General features: G+C 42.8%; 1 protein-coding gene across 3 annotated transcripts in view; it reads left to right on the top strand.

Annotated features, from left to right (window-relative positions):
* LOC112261798 (latent-transforming growth factor beta-binding protein 2) overlaps window positions 1–16,274 on the top strand; it is a 148,842-nt gene that overhangs the window by 15,644 nt on the left and 116,924 nt on the right. For all 3 annotated transcript variants that reach the window (XM_042330032.1, XM_024437411.2, XM_024437410.2), the window contains exon 3: window positions 10,633–10,888. In XM_042330032.1, coding sequence (XP_042185966.1) covers window positions 10,633–10,888 — 256 coding nt within the window. The remainder of the gene's footprint in view (window positions 1–10,632; window positions 10,889–16,274) is intronic.

The following is a 16,274-nucleotide window of genomic DNA, read 5'->3' on the forward strand; positions in this document are numbered from 1 at the left end:
ACATGTTGTCCGTGCTCTCCCACAGTGTCTTCTCTTACAACACTGAGCCCCAGTGGTTTACAACCATCCTACTGAAACCACATACCTGTCTGGATCTCTCATTGGGGACCTGTCATGAAGCTGTCATTGGGGACCTGTCATAAAGCCTTGGTGTGAAACAGAGTCCACTTTTAATATATGTTCCTCTCACATCAACATGTGTCCACCAGCTGGTAAAGTATCAAGGACATACATGTGTGAGTGTTTTGTAAAGACTACCTTCACATAAAGAGCTTCACAATCATGTTGGGTATTATAGATTCAAAAATGTTTTGGCTTGTATTAGTGGTGCTTTCTTCCTACTAAATAGATTATTGTGCTCCAGAGGCTAGGCATGCATTGCTACAGCTCAAAATATGTTTTAGCGTGAAGTCTGTCTTTGCATCCAACCAATGCATATTCAAGCCTATCATTGAATCTGACAGTGTTCCTTCGCCTCCATGTCTGTAGGCCAGTTGCTCATCCTTATCAAAACCATATCTGCTTGTCAGCCAAGTCACCTGTATGAGTTTTTGTTGGGGGGGGGGGAGTTATGTTCCATTCAATTGTTTGAAGAGCATACACTGCTAAATGCATTAGCTGTATGAAAGAGATATCAGGCCAATATACTGTGGAAAATGTGGTTTATATGTATTGTCATCTAGCATCACACACACATAGAGTTCAGCCTGAAATCTCTTCGAAAGGAAAGTGCATACTCAGTTTATGTATATAGGGGATGTTGACCAAATCTACCTAATAATGTGGCTTGTCTTTAAGCCACTGGCCTCTCTGGTGACGTTGTTCAGTCAGGGGTGAAATAATTGCTACACAGACAGCTGTGTAGGCCAACTCTGCTTTACAGGCACACTGCGGATTAGCAGAAGGTTGCACAGTTCACAGTTCAGGGCATAACTCTCCCTGGCAGTTTGGATGGCTTTATGGGCCATTAGACAGATCCTGTAATCAATACACACACCATGCTCACACAGCCCTATCATTACCCACACACTGGACACTTTACATTACTCTTCCCAAACCAGGAGTCCTGCCTTCTCACCAGTTGTTGTCTGTGTGGAGGTGGCAATCAGGTTCTTTTTGGGCCTCCTCTGGCCATATGTTTTTCTAATTGCTACCATGGACCACAAAATAGCTAGAATGAGTTACCATGGACCACAAAATAGCTAGAATGAGTTACCATGGACCACAAAATAGCTGGAATGACTTATTATGGACCACAACATAGCTAGAATGAGGAACCATGGACCACAACATAGCTAGAATGAGGAACCATGGACCACAACATAGCTAGAATGAGTTATTATGGACCACAACATAGCTAGAATGAGTTATTATGGACCACAACATAGCTAGAATGAGTTATTATGGACCACAACATAGCTAGAATGAGTTATTATGGACCACAACATAGCTAGAATGTTACGGTTCTCTTGTGGTGAAGGAGAGTCGGACCAAAATGCAGCGTGTAGATTGCGATCCATGTTTAATGAACGAACGTAAAACACGAATCAATAACAAACACTACAAAACAAAGAACTTAACGAAAACCGAAACAGCCTATACTTGTGTAAACTAACACTGCGACAGGAACAACGACACATAGGACAATCACCCACAACAAACTCAAAGAATATGGCTGCCTAAATATGGTTCCCAATCAGAGACAACGATAAACACCTGCCTCTGATTGAGAACCACTCCAGACAGCCATAGACTTTGCTAGATAACCCCACTAGCTACAATCCCAATACACACACACCAAAACCCCAAGACAAAACACACCACAATACAAAAACCCCATGCCACACCCTGGCCTGACCCAATACATGAAGAAAAACACAAAATACTTAGACCAGGGCATGACATAGAATGAGTTATTATGCACCACAACATAGCTAGAATGAGTTGCCATGGACCACAACATAGCTAGAATGAGTTACCATGGACCACAACATAGCTAGAATTAGTTATTATGGACCACAACATAGCTAGAATGAGTTACCATGGACCACAACATAGCTAGAATGAGTTATTATGGACCACAACATAGCTAGAATGAGTTACCATGGACCTCAACATAGCTAGAATGAGTTACCATGGACCTCAACATAGCTAGAATGAGTTACCATGGACCTCAACATAGCTAGAATGAGTTACCATGGACCTCAACATAGCTAGAATGAGTTACCATGGACCACAACATAGCTAGAATGAGTTACCATGGACCACAACATAGCTAGAATGAGTTACCATGGACCACAACATAGCTAGAATGAGTTACCGCATATACTCCATATACAGTAGTTGTTTTTCTGTGGATGAGGAGGTGAAAGGGTTGTTTTTCTGTTTACACATTGGTTTTGGTAGGTGAGCCTCTGTTAATGTAGGGCCACTAGAGAGGGGAGCAGAGCACTGCTACACTGCTCCAGCCATAGGAAGTCTGTCCAGTGTAATACATTCTTCAATTACATTTAGCTGTTTCTGTTTCTTTGTGTGTGATGTAACTGGTGTCATGATGCAGAGAGTGGATATGTCAGAAATCTCTTAAATGGAGAGACTAGAGAACTGCAAGACTTTGCTTTTTTATTGATTTACTTAACCCTTATTTTACCAAGTAAGTTGACTGAGAACACATTCATTTACATACATAACACCAAACAAAAAGCTATCCCCACCTCTGCGTCCCCCCCAACACTGTCACAGTTTATTGTGAAATAAACACAAATGACTTATTTGAAGTTCGTGGCACCACGTGGTTTTCTGTTTCATAACGCATTTGTGTCCAGTACACAATTTCTTCAACACAAATTCCAATTTGTTGTGGCTAAAGTTAGCTAGGTGTCTAATGTTAGCTAGGCTATGGGTTAAGGTTAGGGGTAGGGGTTACGGCAAGGGTTAGATTTAGGTAACATGCTAGCTAAGTAGTTAAAGGGTTTTAAGGTTAGGGTTAGCTGACATGCTAAGTAGTTAAAAAGTAGCAAGGACTTCTAAAGTTGTCTATCATGTTATTTGAACACACGACATTTGGGTTATACACGTCGCATTATACACCTACCGACCCTCCCCGACAAACCCTCTTCCTATTGTTTCTGTCTTAAGTAACCTAATGTCTTTATCTGTGATTGGAATGCACTGTATACAATATTTTTGTGGTGACTTTTTTCTTGTGTCTGTCACGAATTTCACATAAGTAACTTTTATCTATTTCACAATAATTTGTGATAGCCTTACACTCTCCTGCACACCACAGTTTAGTCAGAACAACACACAGCCAATCATATATCATGCTCCCTCCGGCTCTATGGCCGTATGGAAAACGTTGTGATGTTATCCCAAGGAGAATGGAGTTTGTGGGTTTTGGTGACCATGACCTCTCACATTCTTAAGTTACACATACTGTAGTGGGCACACACCCCTAGATATCCCCCAGTACATTGCTCGTTATAGGCTGAATTAGGGAGCCTGTGGGGTGCGGCGAAGAGACATAGTGTGGCTAAAGGTAATGTACACAATGTCATGGGTCAACCTCAGGTTAACTAAACCCCCCAGACAACTTGATGTGGTTGGAGAGAGAGTGAATGCCCTAACTACTGTATTATGTTGAAGAACTGCACTGTGACAGAAAAAGTGAAAAGGTAGGAAAAGGGCACCTCCATTTTCTGAAAGATTACCCCTTAAGGATTTACCATTAAGGGAAAAGAGCACAAAGTACCACAGAACTACCACAAAGGACCAGTCATCAGTCAGTCCTGAGCTGAGCTCCCTCACTTCTGCTGGTAATGATTAGGCTGCTAGATAGTGGTGGGTGAGAGGGATGATTTGGATGATATATTGGGCAATGGACAGTGACAAACTCTGAAATTCTTCTTAGGGATGTTAAATGATGGTACTGAAATGTGCAAATGCTCAATTTTGAAAACAATATAACCTGTGCTATTTAATAACATAAATAATCTGATCAATATCAGGGGTGCTAAAATACCAGTGTACCACAATTCTGCTGAGACAATTCTGCAGTGTTACTTATTTGTTAGGAAACATTTTAGACATGCTTCTTTCCACTTGTAGTACCATATACTACAAATGGCAATATATCTAGCCGATCCCAGAATCCATAACACTTAACATATAAATGGCTTCTGTCCGATCTCTGGTTCTTACCCTTCAATAGAAATGATTTCACCTCCCAGAGCCTGGCCTACCGTTGAATTATTTTAAAAGACATCCGTTCAGTAGCAAAATACAAGAGTCCTTTCCTTAGTCAGTCCAACGTTAAATAATTATGAAACTGTGCTTTAATAAAACCTCCTGGGAGCAGGTTTATGTTGTATTGTAGAAGGTGAGGGAGTGTGGTAAAGTGAGTGTTAGTGTTATGACCTCTCTGATATCACACACATGGCTCAGTGTTCCAGAGTTTAGCATGGCTCCATTCTTCACTTTGAACAGATATTCTTCCATATATTTTGAAAGGGCCCTTGGTGGTGAGCTCTTTAGTTATTTGTATTCTCGACAAAGTGAGCCTCAATCCTCATTTGTTGAATGGCTCCCTGGCCTTAATGTTCTGAATGGCACATCAATTCCTCCAACCGTAGATTGAGGGGTTCCCCAAGATTATCACGATTCCGCTGTCATTATTTATATAATTTTCAAAAAGCACCAATATCAAGTTAGCGGAGGTAGTATTGTTGACCTGTGAGATACATTTGAGACATTTTTATATGTGTTTGAGTTTCAAATTTCCTGGGCTAAGAGAGAGGATTGTAAAAGCTTGTGAGGTGGAGAGAGGGGACAAATCTTCAGCAAATAGTAATGGCCTGAAGACATGCACTCTGTTGGAAACGAGAGCCCGGCCCCATGCAGTGAATAGTAGGGCTGGGAATTGCTAGGGACCTCACGATACGATATTATAACGATACTTAGGTGTTGATACAATATGTACTGCGATTCTCACAATTCTATATGTATTGCAATTCGATACTGCACTTTTTAATTTTACATTTTAAATTGGACCTTTATTTAACCAGGTGGGCCAGTTGAGAACAAGTTCTCATTTACAACTGTGACCTGGACAAGATAAAACAAAGCAGTGCAACAAAAACAACAACACAGAGTTACACATGGGATAAACAAATGTACAGTCAATAACACAATAGAATAACCTGTATATAGTGTGTGCAAATGAAGTAAGGAGGTAAGGCAATAAATAGGTCAATAGTGGCGAAGTAATTACAATTTACCCATTTACACTGGAGTGATATATGTGCAGATGAGGATGTGCAAGTAGAAATACTGGTGTGCAAAAGAGCACAAAAACGAAAACAAATATGGGGATGAGGTAGGTAGTTGGTTGGATGGGCTATTTACAGATGGGCTGTGTACAGCTGCAGCGATCGGTAAGCTGCTCTGACAGCTGACGCCTAAAGTTAGTGATAACTAAGGAGATATAAGTCTCTTATAAGTCTTGATTTTTGCAAATCGTTCCAGTCATTGGCAGCAGAGAACTGGAAGGAAAGGCATCCAAACTAGGTGTTGGCTTTGGGGATGACCAGTGAGATATACCTGCTGGAGCGCGTGCTACGTGTGGGTGCTGCTATGGTGACCAGTGAGCTGAGATAAGGCGGGGCTTTACCTAGCAAGGACTTATAGATGACCTGGAGCCAGTGGGTTTGGTGATGAATATGTAGTGAGGACCAGCCAACAAGAGCATACAGGTCGCAGTGGTGGGTAGTATATGTGATAGACTGCATCCAGTTTGCTGAGTAGAGTGTTGGAGGCTATTTTGTAAATGACATCGCCGAAGTCGAGGATCGGTAGGATGGTCAGTTTTATGAGGGTATGTTTGGCAGCATGAGTGAAGGAGGCTTTGTTGCGGAATAGGAAGCCAATTCTAGATTTAACGTTGGATTGGAGATGCTTAATGTGAGTCTGGAAGGAGCGTTTACAGTCTAGCCAGACACCTAGGTATTTATAGTTGTCCACATATTCTAAGTCAGAACCATCCAGAGTAGTGGTGCTAGTCGGGCGGGCGGGTGCAGGCAGCGATCGCTTGAAGAGCATGCATTTAGTTTTGCTAGCATTTAAGAGCAGTTGGAGGCCAGTGTTGTATGGCATTGAAGCTTGTTTTGAGGTTTTTTAACACAGTGTCCAGAAGGGCCAGAAGGGCCAGATGTATACAGAATGGTGTTGTCTACATAGAGGTGGATCAAAGAATCACCCGCAGCAAGAGTGACATAATTGAAATATACAAAGAAAAGAGTCTGCCTGAGAATTGAACTCTGTGGCACCCCCATAGAGACTGCCAGAGTTCCGGACATCAGGCCCTCCGATTTGACACACTGAACTCTATCTGAGAAGTAGTTGGTGAACCAGGCGAGGCAGTCATTAGAGAAACCAAGGCTGTTGAGTCTGCCGATAAGAATACGGTGATTTTACTGCGATTCGATCTTCCAAACATATTGTTGCAGAGGGACAAGAGAGAGCCATAAGAAAACGAGATTTTATCAGTGATAGGAATAATAGTGCTAAACCATGTTGTCTCACAATTTAAAAAGAAGATGGAGAACAACCTATAAAAGGAAGAATACTGGAGTTTTGGCGAAGGTACAGCTGTCTAGCGCAAAAATTATGTAACGATACTGACAAAAATTATATTGTGATATATTGTAAAATTATATCCCGATCTGTAACTGTATTGATTGTTTCTCCCATCACTAGTGGATAGGGGCTGCTGCCTACCTCAAGCTTCTCTCCGTCTCACACAGGGCCTTAATAGGTAACTCAGGCATGCTGTGCTGTGGGAACTATGAATGCTATTTGAATGCTATAAAGGTCCTATCTTATTTTAATATACACAATTTACCACTAAATCAATCAAGAACTCATACAATACAATATCTTCAAATACTGTATATGCATGCTTTTTTAGAATGTTTTATATGGTCTGTTGTACAGGATTACTTTGGCCACAGAGTGAATGTTGTTTGGAAATGAGGGATTCTGCAGTAGACCTCAGCTGTCATGGATTTGTTCAGGACTGTTATCCCCCTGACATCCCTCCCTCTCCCTTCCTTAAAACTGCCCTCAAATAACTTGGACTGGAGATTGATTTTAAGGACAGAACTTGGACTGGAGATTGATTTTAAGGACATAACTTGGACTGGAGATTGATTTTAAGGACAGAACTTTGACTGGAGATTGGTTTTAAGGACAGAACTTGGACTGGAGATTGATTTTAAGGACATAACTTGGACTGGAGATTGATTTTAAGGACAGAACTTGGACTGGAGATTGATTTTAAGGACAGAACTTGGACTGGAGATTGATTTTAAGGACATAACTTGGACTGGAGATTGATTTTAAGGACAGAACTTGGACTGGAGATTGATTTTAAGGACAGAACTTGGACTGGAGATTGGTTTTAAGGAACTTGAACTGGATTTCACATTCATACAGTTACATGTTTGAACTGAGCTCACAAAGTAGAGCTGTGATTAATGGACAGTATCTGCTTGCATGGAGACTTGGAGTACATGCTTCCATTGAATGACCAGGTCCAGTATTGCCCACGTTTATGCACTTTTCAGATGACTGGCTCTGGAATCTGTTGCTTTAAATTGCTCATTCAGTCTCAGTCATAATTAACCACAACAATGACCCTGCCAGGTATATGTTTCCCAACTTCTGTTTAGTGTTTCAGAAAATGAGAAAATGAGTATTTATTATTATTCCCCAATGCAATAATTAAACCACATATTTGTGAAATAGATGGAATGTGAGGCAATTAGTTTTAATGATGTGCATGAAAAATCTGCACGACAGCAATTACCGCGACAAAGTGTTCACCAGCCAGGCAGGGAGGCAGGCCAGCCCCATGCAGCAGGACAGACCAAGGGAAGAGAGACAGACAGCGACACTGCAGCAGCCAGGCTTGTGTGGGACTCTAGTAAGAGTCATAAGGGCCAGGGTCAGTGCCCACTGCCCAGCCAAGCCCATTGTCAATTAATGGAATGCATGTTTGGTGCCACATTGTGTCACTTCAATGACTGCTGTTGGGCGACAGAGCTGAAGAGGGTCATGTATTCAGGGTCACATACACAGACTGTGATGTATACCAACCGTACAATTAGGCAATTTTCTAGGCCAGTTACACAAATTGATAAATTAGTATACATATTTGTTCCAATTCAGATGGCATGGTGTCAGAGTGGGTGTGGTGGTTGGGAGGGGTGGAATGGGAAGGGGGGTTGCTCATTTACTGAACTCTCCCTCATATGTCAATCGACTCCTTGGACTGTTTGATCCTCAAAGTTTTCCTCAAACCCTTGTAATCTTTGAGGTTGAACAGACTCTGGACACGATGGTGGCAACAGGCCAGCCTCAAGTCTGGTTAGTGGATGATATATTTAACTCTTTGCCATATAGAGACAAAGCATTTCTTATTTTATCCCATAGTGTACTAGAAAACTCAGATCACATACCAAGTTACATTTCCCTGACTGAATGTGTAGTATACTTCATCATCATTTCCCTGACTGAATATGTAGTATACTTCATCATCATTTCCCTGACTGAATGTGTAGTATACTTCATCATCATTTCCCTGACTGAATGTGTAGTATACTTCATCATCATTTCCCTGACTGAATGTGTAGTATACTTCATCATCATTTCCCTGACTGAATGTGTAGTATACTTCATCATCATTTCCCTGACTGAATGTGTAGTATACTTCATCATCATTTCCCTGACTGAATGTGTAGTATACTTCATCATCATTTCCCTGACTGAATGTGTAGTATACTTCATCATCATTTCCCTGACTGAATGTGTAGTATACTTCATCATGATTTCCCTGACTGAATGTGTAGTATACTTCATCATCATTTCCCTGACTGAATGTGTAGTATACTTCATCATCATTTCCCTGACTGAATGTGTAGTATACTTCATCAGAAAGGGCTGGATTTTCCCCAAAGCAGTTCAAACTAATGCTCTAGCAAATGTGTGGGTTTAAATAGAATAGACTTCCCCATAAACCACAGGAATATGGTCAAGGACTATTATTTAATTCCCAGTTTGTTCCCTTTTGTCCTCATGTTGCGATGATTGACTGTTTGTATTGCATACTCTCAATTAGCATACATCATGTTGTGAGAAAGTTGTGCTGATTTCAAAACCATGTGGTGCTAGTTTAATTCAAATTGCCGTTTCATGGCAATTTTAGGTATATTGCTCGGATACAATTAGAGAGAGCGAGAGAACAAAAGACTGAAGCCAAGCTGTGAGCAATAATGCCTAAAGGGGTGTGGTATATGGCCAATATACCACGGCTTAGTGCTGTTCTTAGTCACAACACAACGCTGAATGCCTGAATACAGCCCTTAGCTGTGGTATATTGGCCATATACCACAAACCTGCAAGGTGCCTTATTGCTATTATAAACTGGTAACCAACATAATTAGAACAGTAAAAATAAATGTTTTGTCATACCCGTGGTATATGGTCTGATATACCACGGCTGTCAGCCAATCAGCATTCAGAGCTCGAACCACCCAGTTCATAAATTAGAATAATCATGTTCCTTGGTATGGCAGCCAAGGACTCGGTCATCCTCATGCATTAGAGGACACCTAGGAGGTCCATTCGTCTCTTACACCAGACAAACTGGACCCCATGTCTGAATGGCATCATATTGCTAAAACAGGAAGCCTACAGCAGGTAGACCATGCAGCCCGTGGGGCCCTTAGCTACCAGCTCTCCTCACAGTGCCAAAAGCAGTGGAAGTTTTCCTGCCTGCGATCTGTCAGTGGCACGGCATCTGTGTCAATAGCATTCCACCACTGTGGACAGAGCACTGCAGTTTGCTTTAGCCACCAGAGAGTAGCGACCTGATTTAGTGTTTGAGAACAATGCCATCAATTCTGCAGTGCTATCCAGTGCATACATTTGTGTCACAAGATGGAAAGGTTGTTTGCTATGAATCTCATGCCACAGGTCTAAGAATAGTGTTCAAGTAGCCAGACTGAGGTGCAGGGAGGGCCCAAATTTGGACGTGTGCAGATTGTTTTGCCATAACCATGAAATTACCTCAACGATTGCTGTATTTGCAGACAATTGAGAACTATTGTTTATACATCAATCGTTGACCAGACAATGAAAACACATCCCCACATCCCCTGTAACAGCACGCATTAGATTTGGAATCAGTGACCAAAGGAATTTCTAGAAAAACTGCTGATCATTGGAGCACCAGCAGCATTAAGCACAGCCAAGGAGCTGAAGTGACTCTTACCTTAGTGAGAAATGGGTTAAATGTAAGAGATCACATACATTTAGACTTAACAGGGCTGTCTTGGGCTCAGGTGAAATTGAACATGACATTCCCTCCAGGCTTTGCACTATAAGGAAACCAGAGTAAAAGCAACGGCATGGACACACAACTAATTGGTCCTTGATTGAATCACTTAAAGTAAAGCCGGCTAGTGCTGAGATAATGTAGGCCATGTCTGGAGATGCTCTTTTATGTGAAAGGCCACATGTTCTAACATGACACCGTTAAAGATCTGCCTCCATCTCTCTCTCTGCCCCCTGCAGCCGACTGCCAGCCCCCCTGCCAAAACCGTGGCTCCTGCAGCAGGCCCCACACCTGTGTGTGCCGCTCTGGGTTCCAGGGGGCCCGCTGCGAGGAGGCTGCCCCAGAGCAGGTGTACATCCACACCGGAGGGTCCCTGAGGCGCATCCAGCCAGGCACCAACCCCTTCCAGAGGGAGCAGCCCAGGAGGAAACCCACGGAGAGGCAGGCCGTAGACATCCCCAGCCCTGAGACCACCAGACAGTCTCTCCAGCCTGTGTAAGTCCATCATTGCACTGTACCTCCTTCCTGTTTGAGTATTTAGACATTTATAGATGGTTACTCACTGACCTTATTTATATCTGATTAGCTGGAGGAACAATGTGTTTTCCCAACACAAGCTACACTCTTAGAAGAAGGATTCCAAAAGGGTTCTTTGGTTGTCCCCATAGGAGAACCCTATTGGGTTCCATGTAGAACCCTTTCTGGAAAGGGTTCTACATGGACCCAAAAGGGTTCTACCTGGAACCTAAAAAGGTTGTTCAAAGGGTTCTGTTATGGGGAGCAGCCAAATAACCCTTTTAAATCAAATCAAATACAATTTGTGCCAAATGCAACAGGTTGTAATGATGGGGCGGTGAGTCGGAAGCAGGTGAAACATTTGAATAAAACCAAGAACACGACACTAACTTAAGGCAGACCGCCGATACACAAGAACAATACCAACTGGTGAGTGAACAGGGGAGAGTGACATATTAAGGGGGGGAAATGATGAAGGTAGTGGAGTCCAGGTATGAATCATAATGATTAACAGGTGTGTGTAATGATGAATCCCAGGACTGGTGGTTAGTACTCTGGCGACGCCGGAGGGGAGGAGCAGGAGCAAACATGACACAGGTGTAATCCTTACCATGAAATGGTTACTTTACGAGCTCTAAACCAACAATGCATAGTTTATTTGATTTATTTCACCTTTATTTAACCAGGTAGGCCAGTTGGGGAACAAGTTATCATTTACAACTGCGACCTGGCCAAGATAAAACAAAGCAGTGTGGCAAAAACAACAACACAGAGTTACACATGAGATAGACAAACATACAGTCAATAACACTATAGAACAATCTATACACAGTGTGTGCAAATGTTGTAAGATTAGGGAGGTAATGCAATAAACAGGCCATAGTGGCAAAATAATTACAATTTAGCATTAACACTGGAGTGATAGATGTGCAAATGATGATGTGCAAGTAGAGATACTGGGGTGCAAAAGAGCAAAAAAAATAACAATATGGGGATGAGGTAGTTGGGTGGGCTATTTACAGATGGGCTGTGATCGGTAAGCTACTCTGACAGCTGATGCTTATAGTTAGTGAGGGAGATATAAGTCTCCAGCTTCAGTGACTTGTGCAATTTGTTCCAGTCATTGGCAGCAAAGAACCGTAAGGAAAGGCGGCCAAAGGAGGTGTTGGCTTTCGGGATGACCAGTGAAATATACATGCTGGAGCGCATGCTACGGGCGGGTGTTGCTATGGTGACCAGTGAGCTAAGATAAGGCGGGGCTTTACCTAGCAGAGACTTATAGATGACCTGGAGTCAGTTATAAAAATTAAGTAATAAAAATGGGCTAAATAAACTAAATAAATAAACTAGGAAAAATAGTAAGACAATAAAAATAACAGCAACAATAACGAGGATATATACTCTAGAAGGGTTACCGGCATTGAGTCAATGTGCATGTAGGTAGGGGTAAAGGGACTATGCATAGATAAACAGAGAGTAGCAGCAGCGTGGGTGAAGAGTGTGAAGGAATGTGAATGAATGTGTGTGGCGTCAATATGTGTGTCATTGTGTGTGTTGGAGTGTCAGTGTAGTATGTGTGAGTGTGTGGTTAGAGTCCAGTGAGTGTACATGGAGCCTGTGCAAGAGAGTCAGTGCAACAAATAATAATACAGTTGAAGTCAGAAGTTTACATACACTTAGGTTGGAGTCATTAAAACTCGTTTTTCAACCACTCCACAAATTTCTTGTTGACAAACTATAGTTTTGGCAAGTCGGTTAGGACATCTACTTTGTGCATGACACAAGTCATTTTTCCAACAATTGTTTACAGACAGATTATTTCACTTATAATTCACTGTGTCACAATTCCAGCGAGTCAGAAGTTTACATACACTAAGTTGACTGTGCCTTTAAACAGCTTGGAAAATGATGTCATGGCTTTAGATGCTTCTGATAGGCTAACTGACATAATTTGAGTCAATTGGAGGTGTACCTGTGGATGTATTTCAAGGCCAACCTTCAAACTCAATGCCTCTTTGCTTGACATTATGGGAAAATCAAAAGAAATCAGCCAAGACCTTCACAAGTCTGGTTCATCCTTGGGAGCAATTTCCAAATGCCTGAAGGTACCACGTTCATCTGTACAAACAATAGTCCACAAGTATAAACACCATGGGACCACACAGCCGTCATACCGCTCAGAAAGGAGACGCGTTCTGTCTCCTAGAGATGAACGTACTTTGGTGTGAAAAGTGCAAATCAATCCCAGAACAACAGCAAAGGACATTGTGAAGATGCTGGAGGAAACGGGTACAAAAGTATCTATATCCACAGTAAAACAAGTACTATATCAACATAACCTGAAAGGCCGCTCAGCAATGAAGAAGCCACTGCTCCAAAACCGCCATAAAGGCCAGACTACGGTTTGCAACTGCACATGGGGACTAAGGTTGTACTTTTTGGAGAAATGTCCTCTGGTCTGATGAAACAAAAATAGAAATGGTTAGCCATAATGACCATCGTTATGTATGGAGGAAAAGGGGGAGGCTTGCAAGCCGAAGAACACCATCCCAACCGTGAAGCACCGGGGTGGCAGCATCATGTTGTGGGGGTGCTTTGCTGCAGGAGGGACTGGTTCACTTCACAAAATAGATGGCATCATGAGGGAGCAAAATTATGTGGATATATTGAAACAACATCTCAAGACATCAGTCAGGAAGTTAAAGCTTGGTCGCAAATGCATCTTCCAAATGGACAATGGCCCCAAGCATACTTCCAAAGTTGTGGCCAAATGGCTTTAGGACAACAAAGTCGAGGTATTGGAGAGGCCATCACAAAGCCCTGACCTCAATCCTATAGAAAATGTGTGGGCAGAACTGAAAAAGTGTGTGCAAGCAAGGAGGCCTACAGGAGGAATGGGCCAAAATTCACCCAACTTATTGTGGAAAGCTTGTGGAAGGCTACCCGAAACGTTTGACCCAAGTTAAACAATTTAAAGGCAATGCTACTAAATACTAATTGAGTGTATATAAACTCCTGACCCACTGGGAAAATGATGAAAGAAATAAAAGCTGAAATAAATAATTAATTCTGACATTATCACATTCTTAAAATAAAGTGGTGATCCTGACTGACCTAAGACAGGGAATTTTCACTCTGATTAAATGTCAGGAATTGTGAAAACTGAGTTTAAATGTAGTTAGCTAAGGTGTATGTAAACTTCCGACCAACTGTAGATAAAGTAAAGGGGTCAATGTAAATAGTCTGGGTAGCCATTTGATTAACTGGTCAGTAGTCTTATGGCTTGGGGGTAGAAGCTGTTAAGGAGCCTTTTGGTCCCTGACTTGGCACTCTGGCACCGCTTGCTGTGCAGTAGCAGAGAGAACAGTCTATGACTTGGGTGGCTGGAGTCTATGACAATTTTTTGGGCATTCCTCTGACAACGTCTGGTATGTAGGTCCTGGATGGTAGGGAGCTCAGCCCCACTGATGTACTGGGCCGTATGCACTACCCACTGTAGCGCCTTGCGGTCGGATGCAGAGCAGTTGCCATACCAAGCTGAAAGACAGGATGCTTTTGATGGTGCAGCTGTAGAACCTTTTGTGGATCTAAGGACCCATGCCAAATCTTTTCAGCCTCCTGAGGGGGAATAGGCGTTGTCGTGCCCCCCTTAAGACTGTCTTAGTGTGTTTGGACCATGATAGGTCCATAGTGATGTGGACACCAAGGAACTTGACACGCTCAACCTTCACCACTACAGCCCAGTCGATGAGAATGGGGCATGCTTGGCCCTCCTTTTCCTGTACTTCACGATCAGCTCCTTTGTCTTGCTCACGTTGATGGATAGGTTGTTGTTCTGGCACCACACTGGCAGGTCTCTGACCTCCTCCCTATAGGCTGTCTCATCGTCGTCAGTGATCAGGCCTATCACCGCTGTGTTGTCAGCAAACTTAATGATGGTGTTGTAGTCCTGCGTGGCCATGAAGTCGTGGGTGAACAGGCTGTACATAAGGGGATTAAGCACGCACCCCTCTGAGGGGCCCCCGTGTTGAGAGTCAGTGTGGAAGAGGGGGGACCGTCAGTAATTCCATTATACAGTTGCAGAGGGAGGTGGTCATTCCCAGGGTCCTTAGCTTAGTGATGAGCTTGGAGGTCACTATGGCGTAGTCAATGAACAACATTCTCATGTAGGCTTTCCTACAGGGCAGTAGTCATTTAGGCAGGTTACCTTGGCTTTCTTGGGCACAGGGACTATGGTGGTCTGAATTGATTTAGCATTGATTTGATTTAGCCCGTCTGGTATTTGTAATCCGTAATGGTATGCAAGCCCTGCCACATCCGACAAGCATCAGAGCTGCTGTAGTGGAATTCGAATTTAGTCCTATATTGACGCTTTGCCTGTTTGATGGTTTGTCGTAGGGCATATCAGGATTTATTTTAAGAGTCCGTATTAGTGTCCCGCTCCTTGAAAGCGGCAGCCATAGCCTTTTTTCTCAGTGCGGATGTTGCCTATAATCCATGGCTTCTGGTTGGGATATGTACGTACGGCCACTGTGGGGACGACGTTGTCAATGCACTTATTAATGAAGCCGGTGACTGATGTGGTATGCTCCTCAATGCAATCGGATGAATCCCGGAACATATTCCAGTCTGTGCTAGCAAAACAGTCCTCTAGCTTAGCATCCACTTCATCGGACCACTGAGTTTTTGCTTGTAAGCGGGAATCAGGAGGATACAGTTATGGTCAGATTTGCTAAATGGAGGGCGAGGGAGAGCTTTGTACGCGTCTCTGTGTGTGGAGTAAAGGCGATCTAGAGGTTTACCCCTATTTACACATGTTATATGCTGGTAGAAATGAAGTAAAACATATTTCAGTTTCATGCATTAAAGTCCCCGGCCACTAGGAGCGCCGCCTCTGGATGAGCATTTTCTTGTTTGCTTATGACCTTTTACAGCTCGTTGAGTGTGGTCTTAGTGCCAGCATCGCTATGAAGAATATACAGTCGTGGCCAAAAGTTTTGAGAATGACACAATTATAAATTTTCACAAAGTCTACTGCCTCAGTTTCGATGATGGCAATTTGCATATACTCCAGAATGTTATGAAGAGTGATCAGATGAATTGTAATTCATTGCAAAGTCCCTCTTTGCCATGCAAATGAACTGAATCCCAAAAAAACATTACCACTGCATTTCAGCCCTGCCACAAAAGGACCAGCTGACATCATGTCAGTGATTCTCTCGTTAACACAGGTGTGTGTTGACGAGGACAAGGCTGGAGATCACGCAGTCATGCTGATTGAGTTCGAAAACAGACTGGAAGCTTCAAAAGGAGGGTGGTGCTTGGAATCATTGTTCTTCCTCTGTCAAATGATGCGTTGTGCAGA

Source organism: Oncorhynchus tshawytscha, linkage group LG11 (genome assembly GCF_018296145.1).
Source record: "Oncorhynchus tshawytscha isolate Ot180627B linkage group LG11, Otsh_v2.0, whole genome shotgun sequence".
Lineage (NCBI taxonomy): Eukaryota > Metazoa > Chordata > Actinopteri > Salmoniformes > Salmonidae > Oncorhynchus > Oncorhynchus tshawytscha.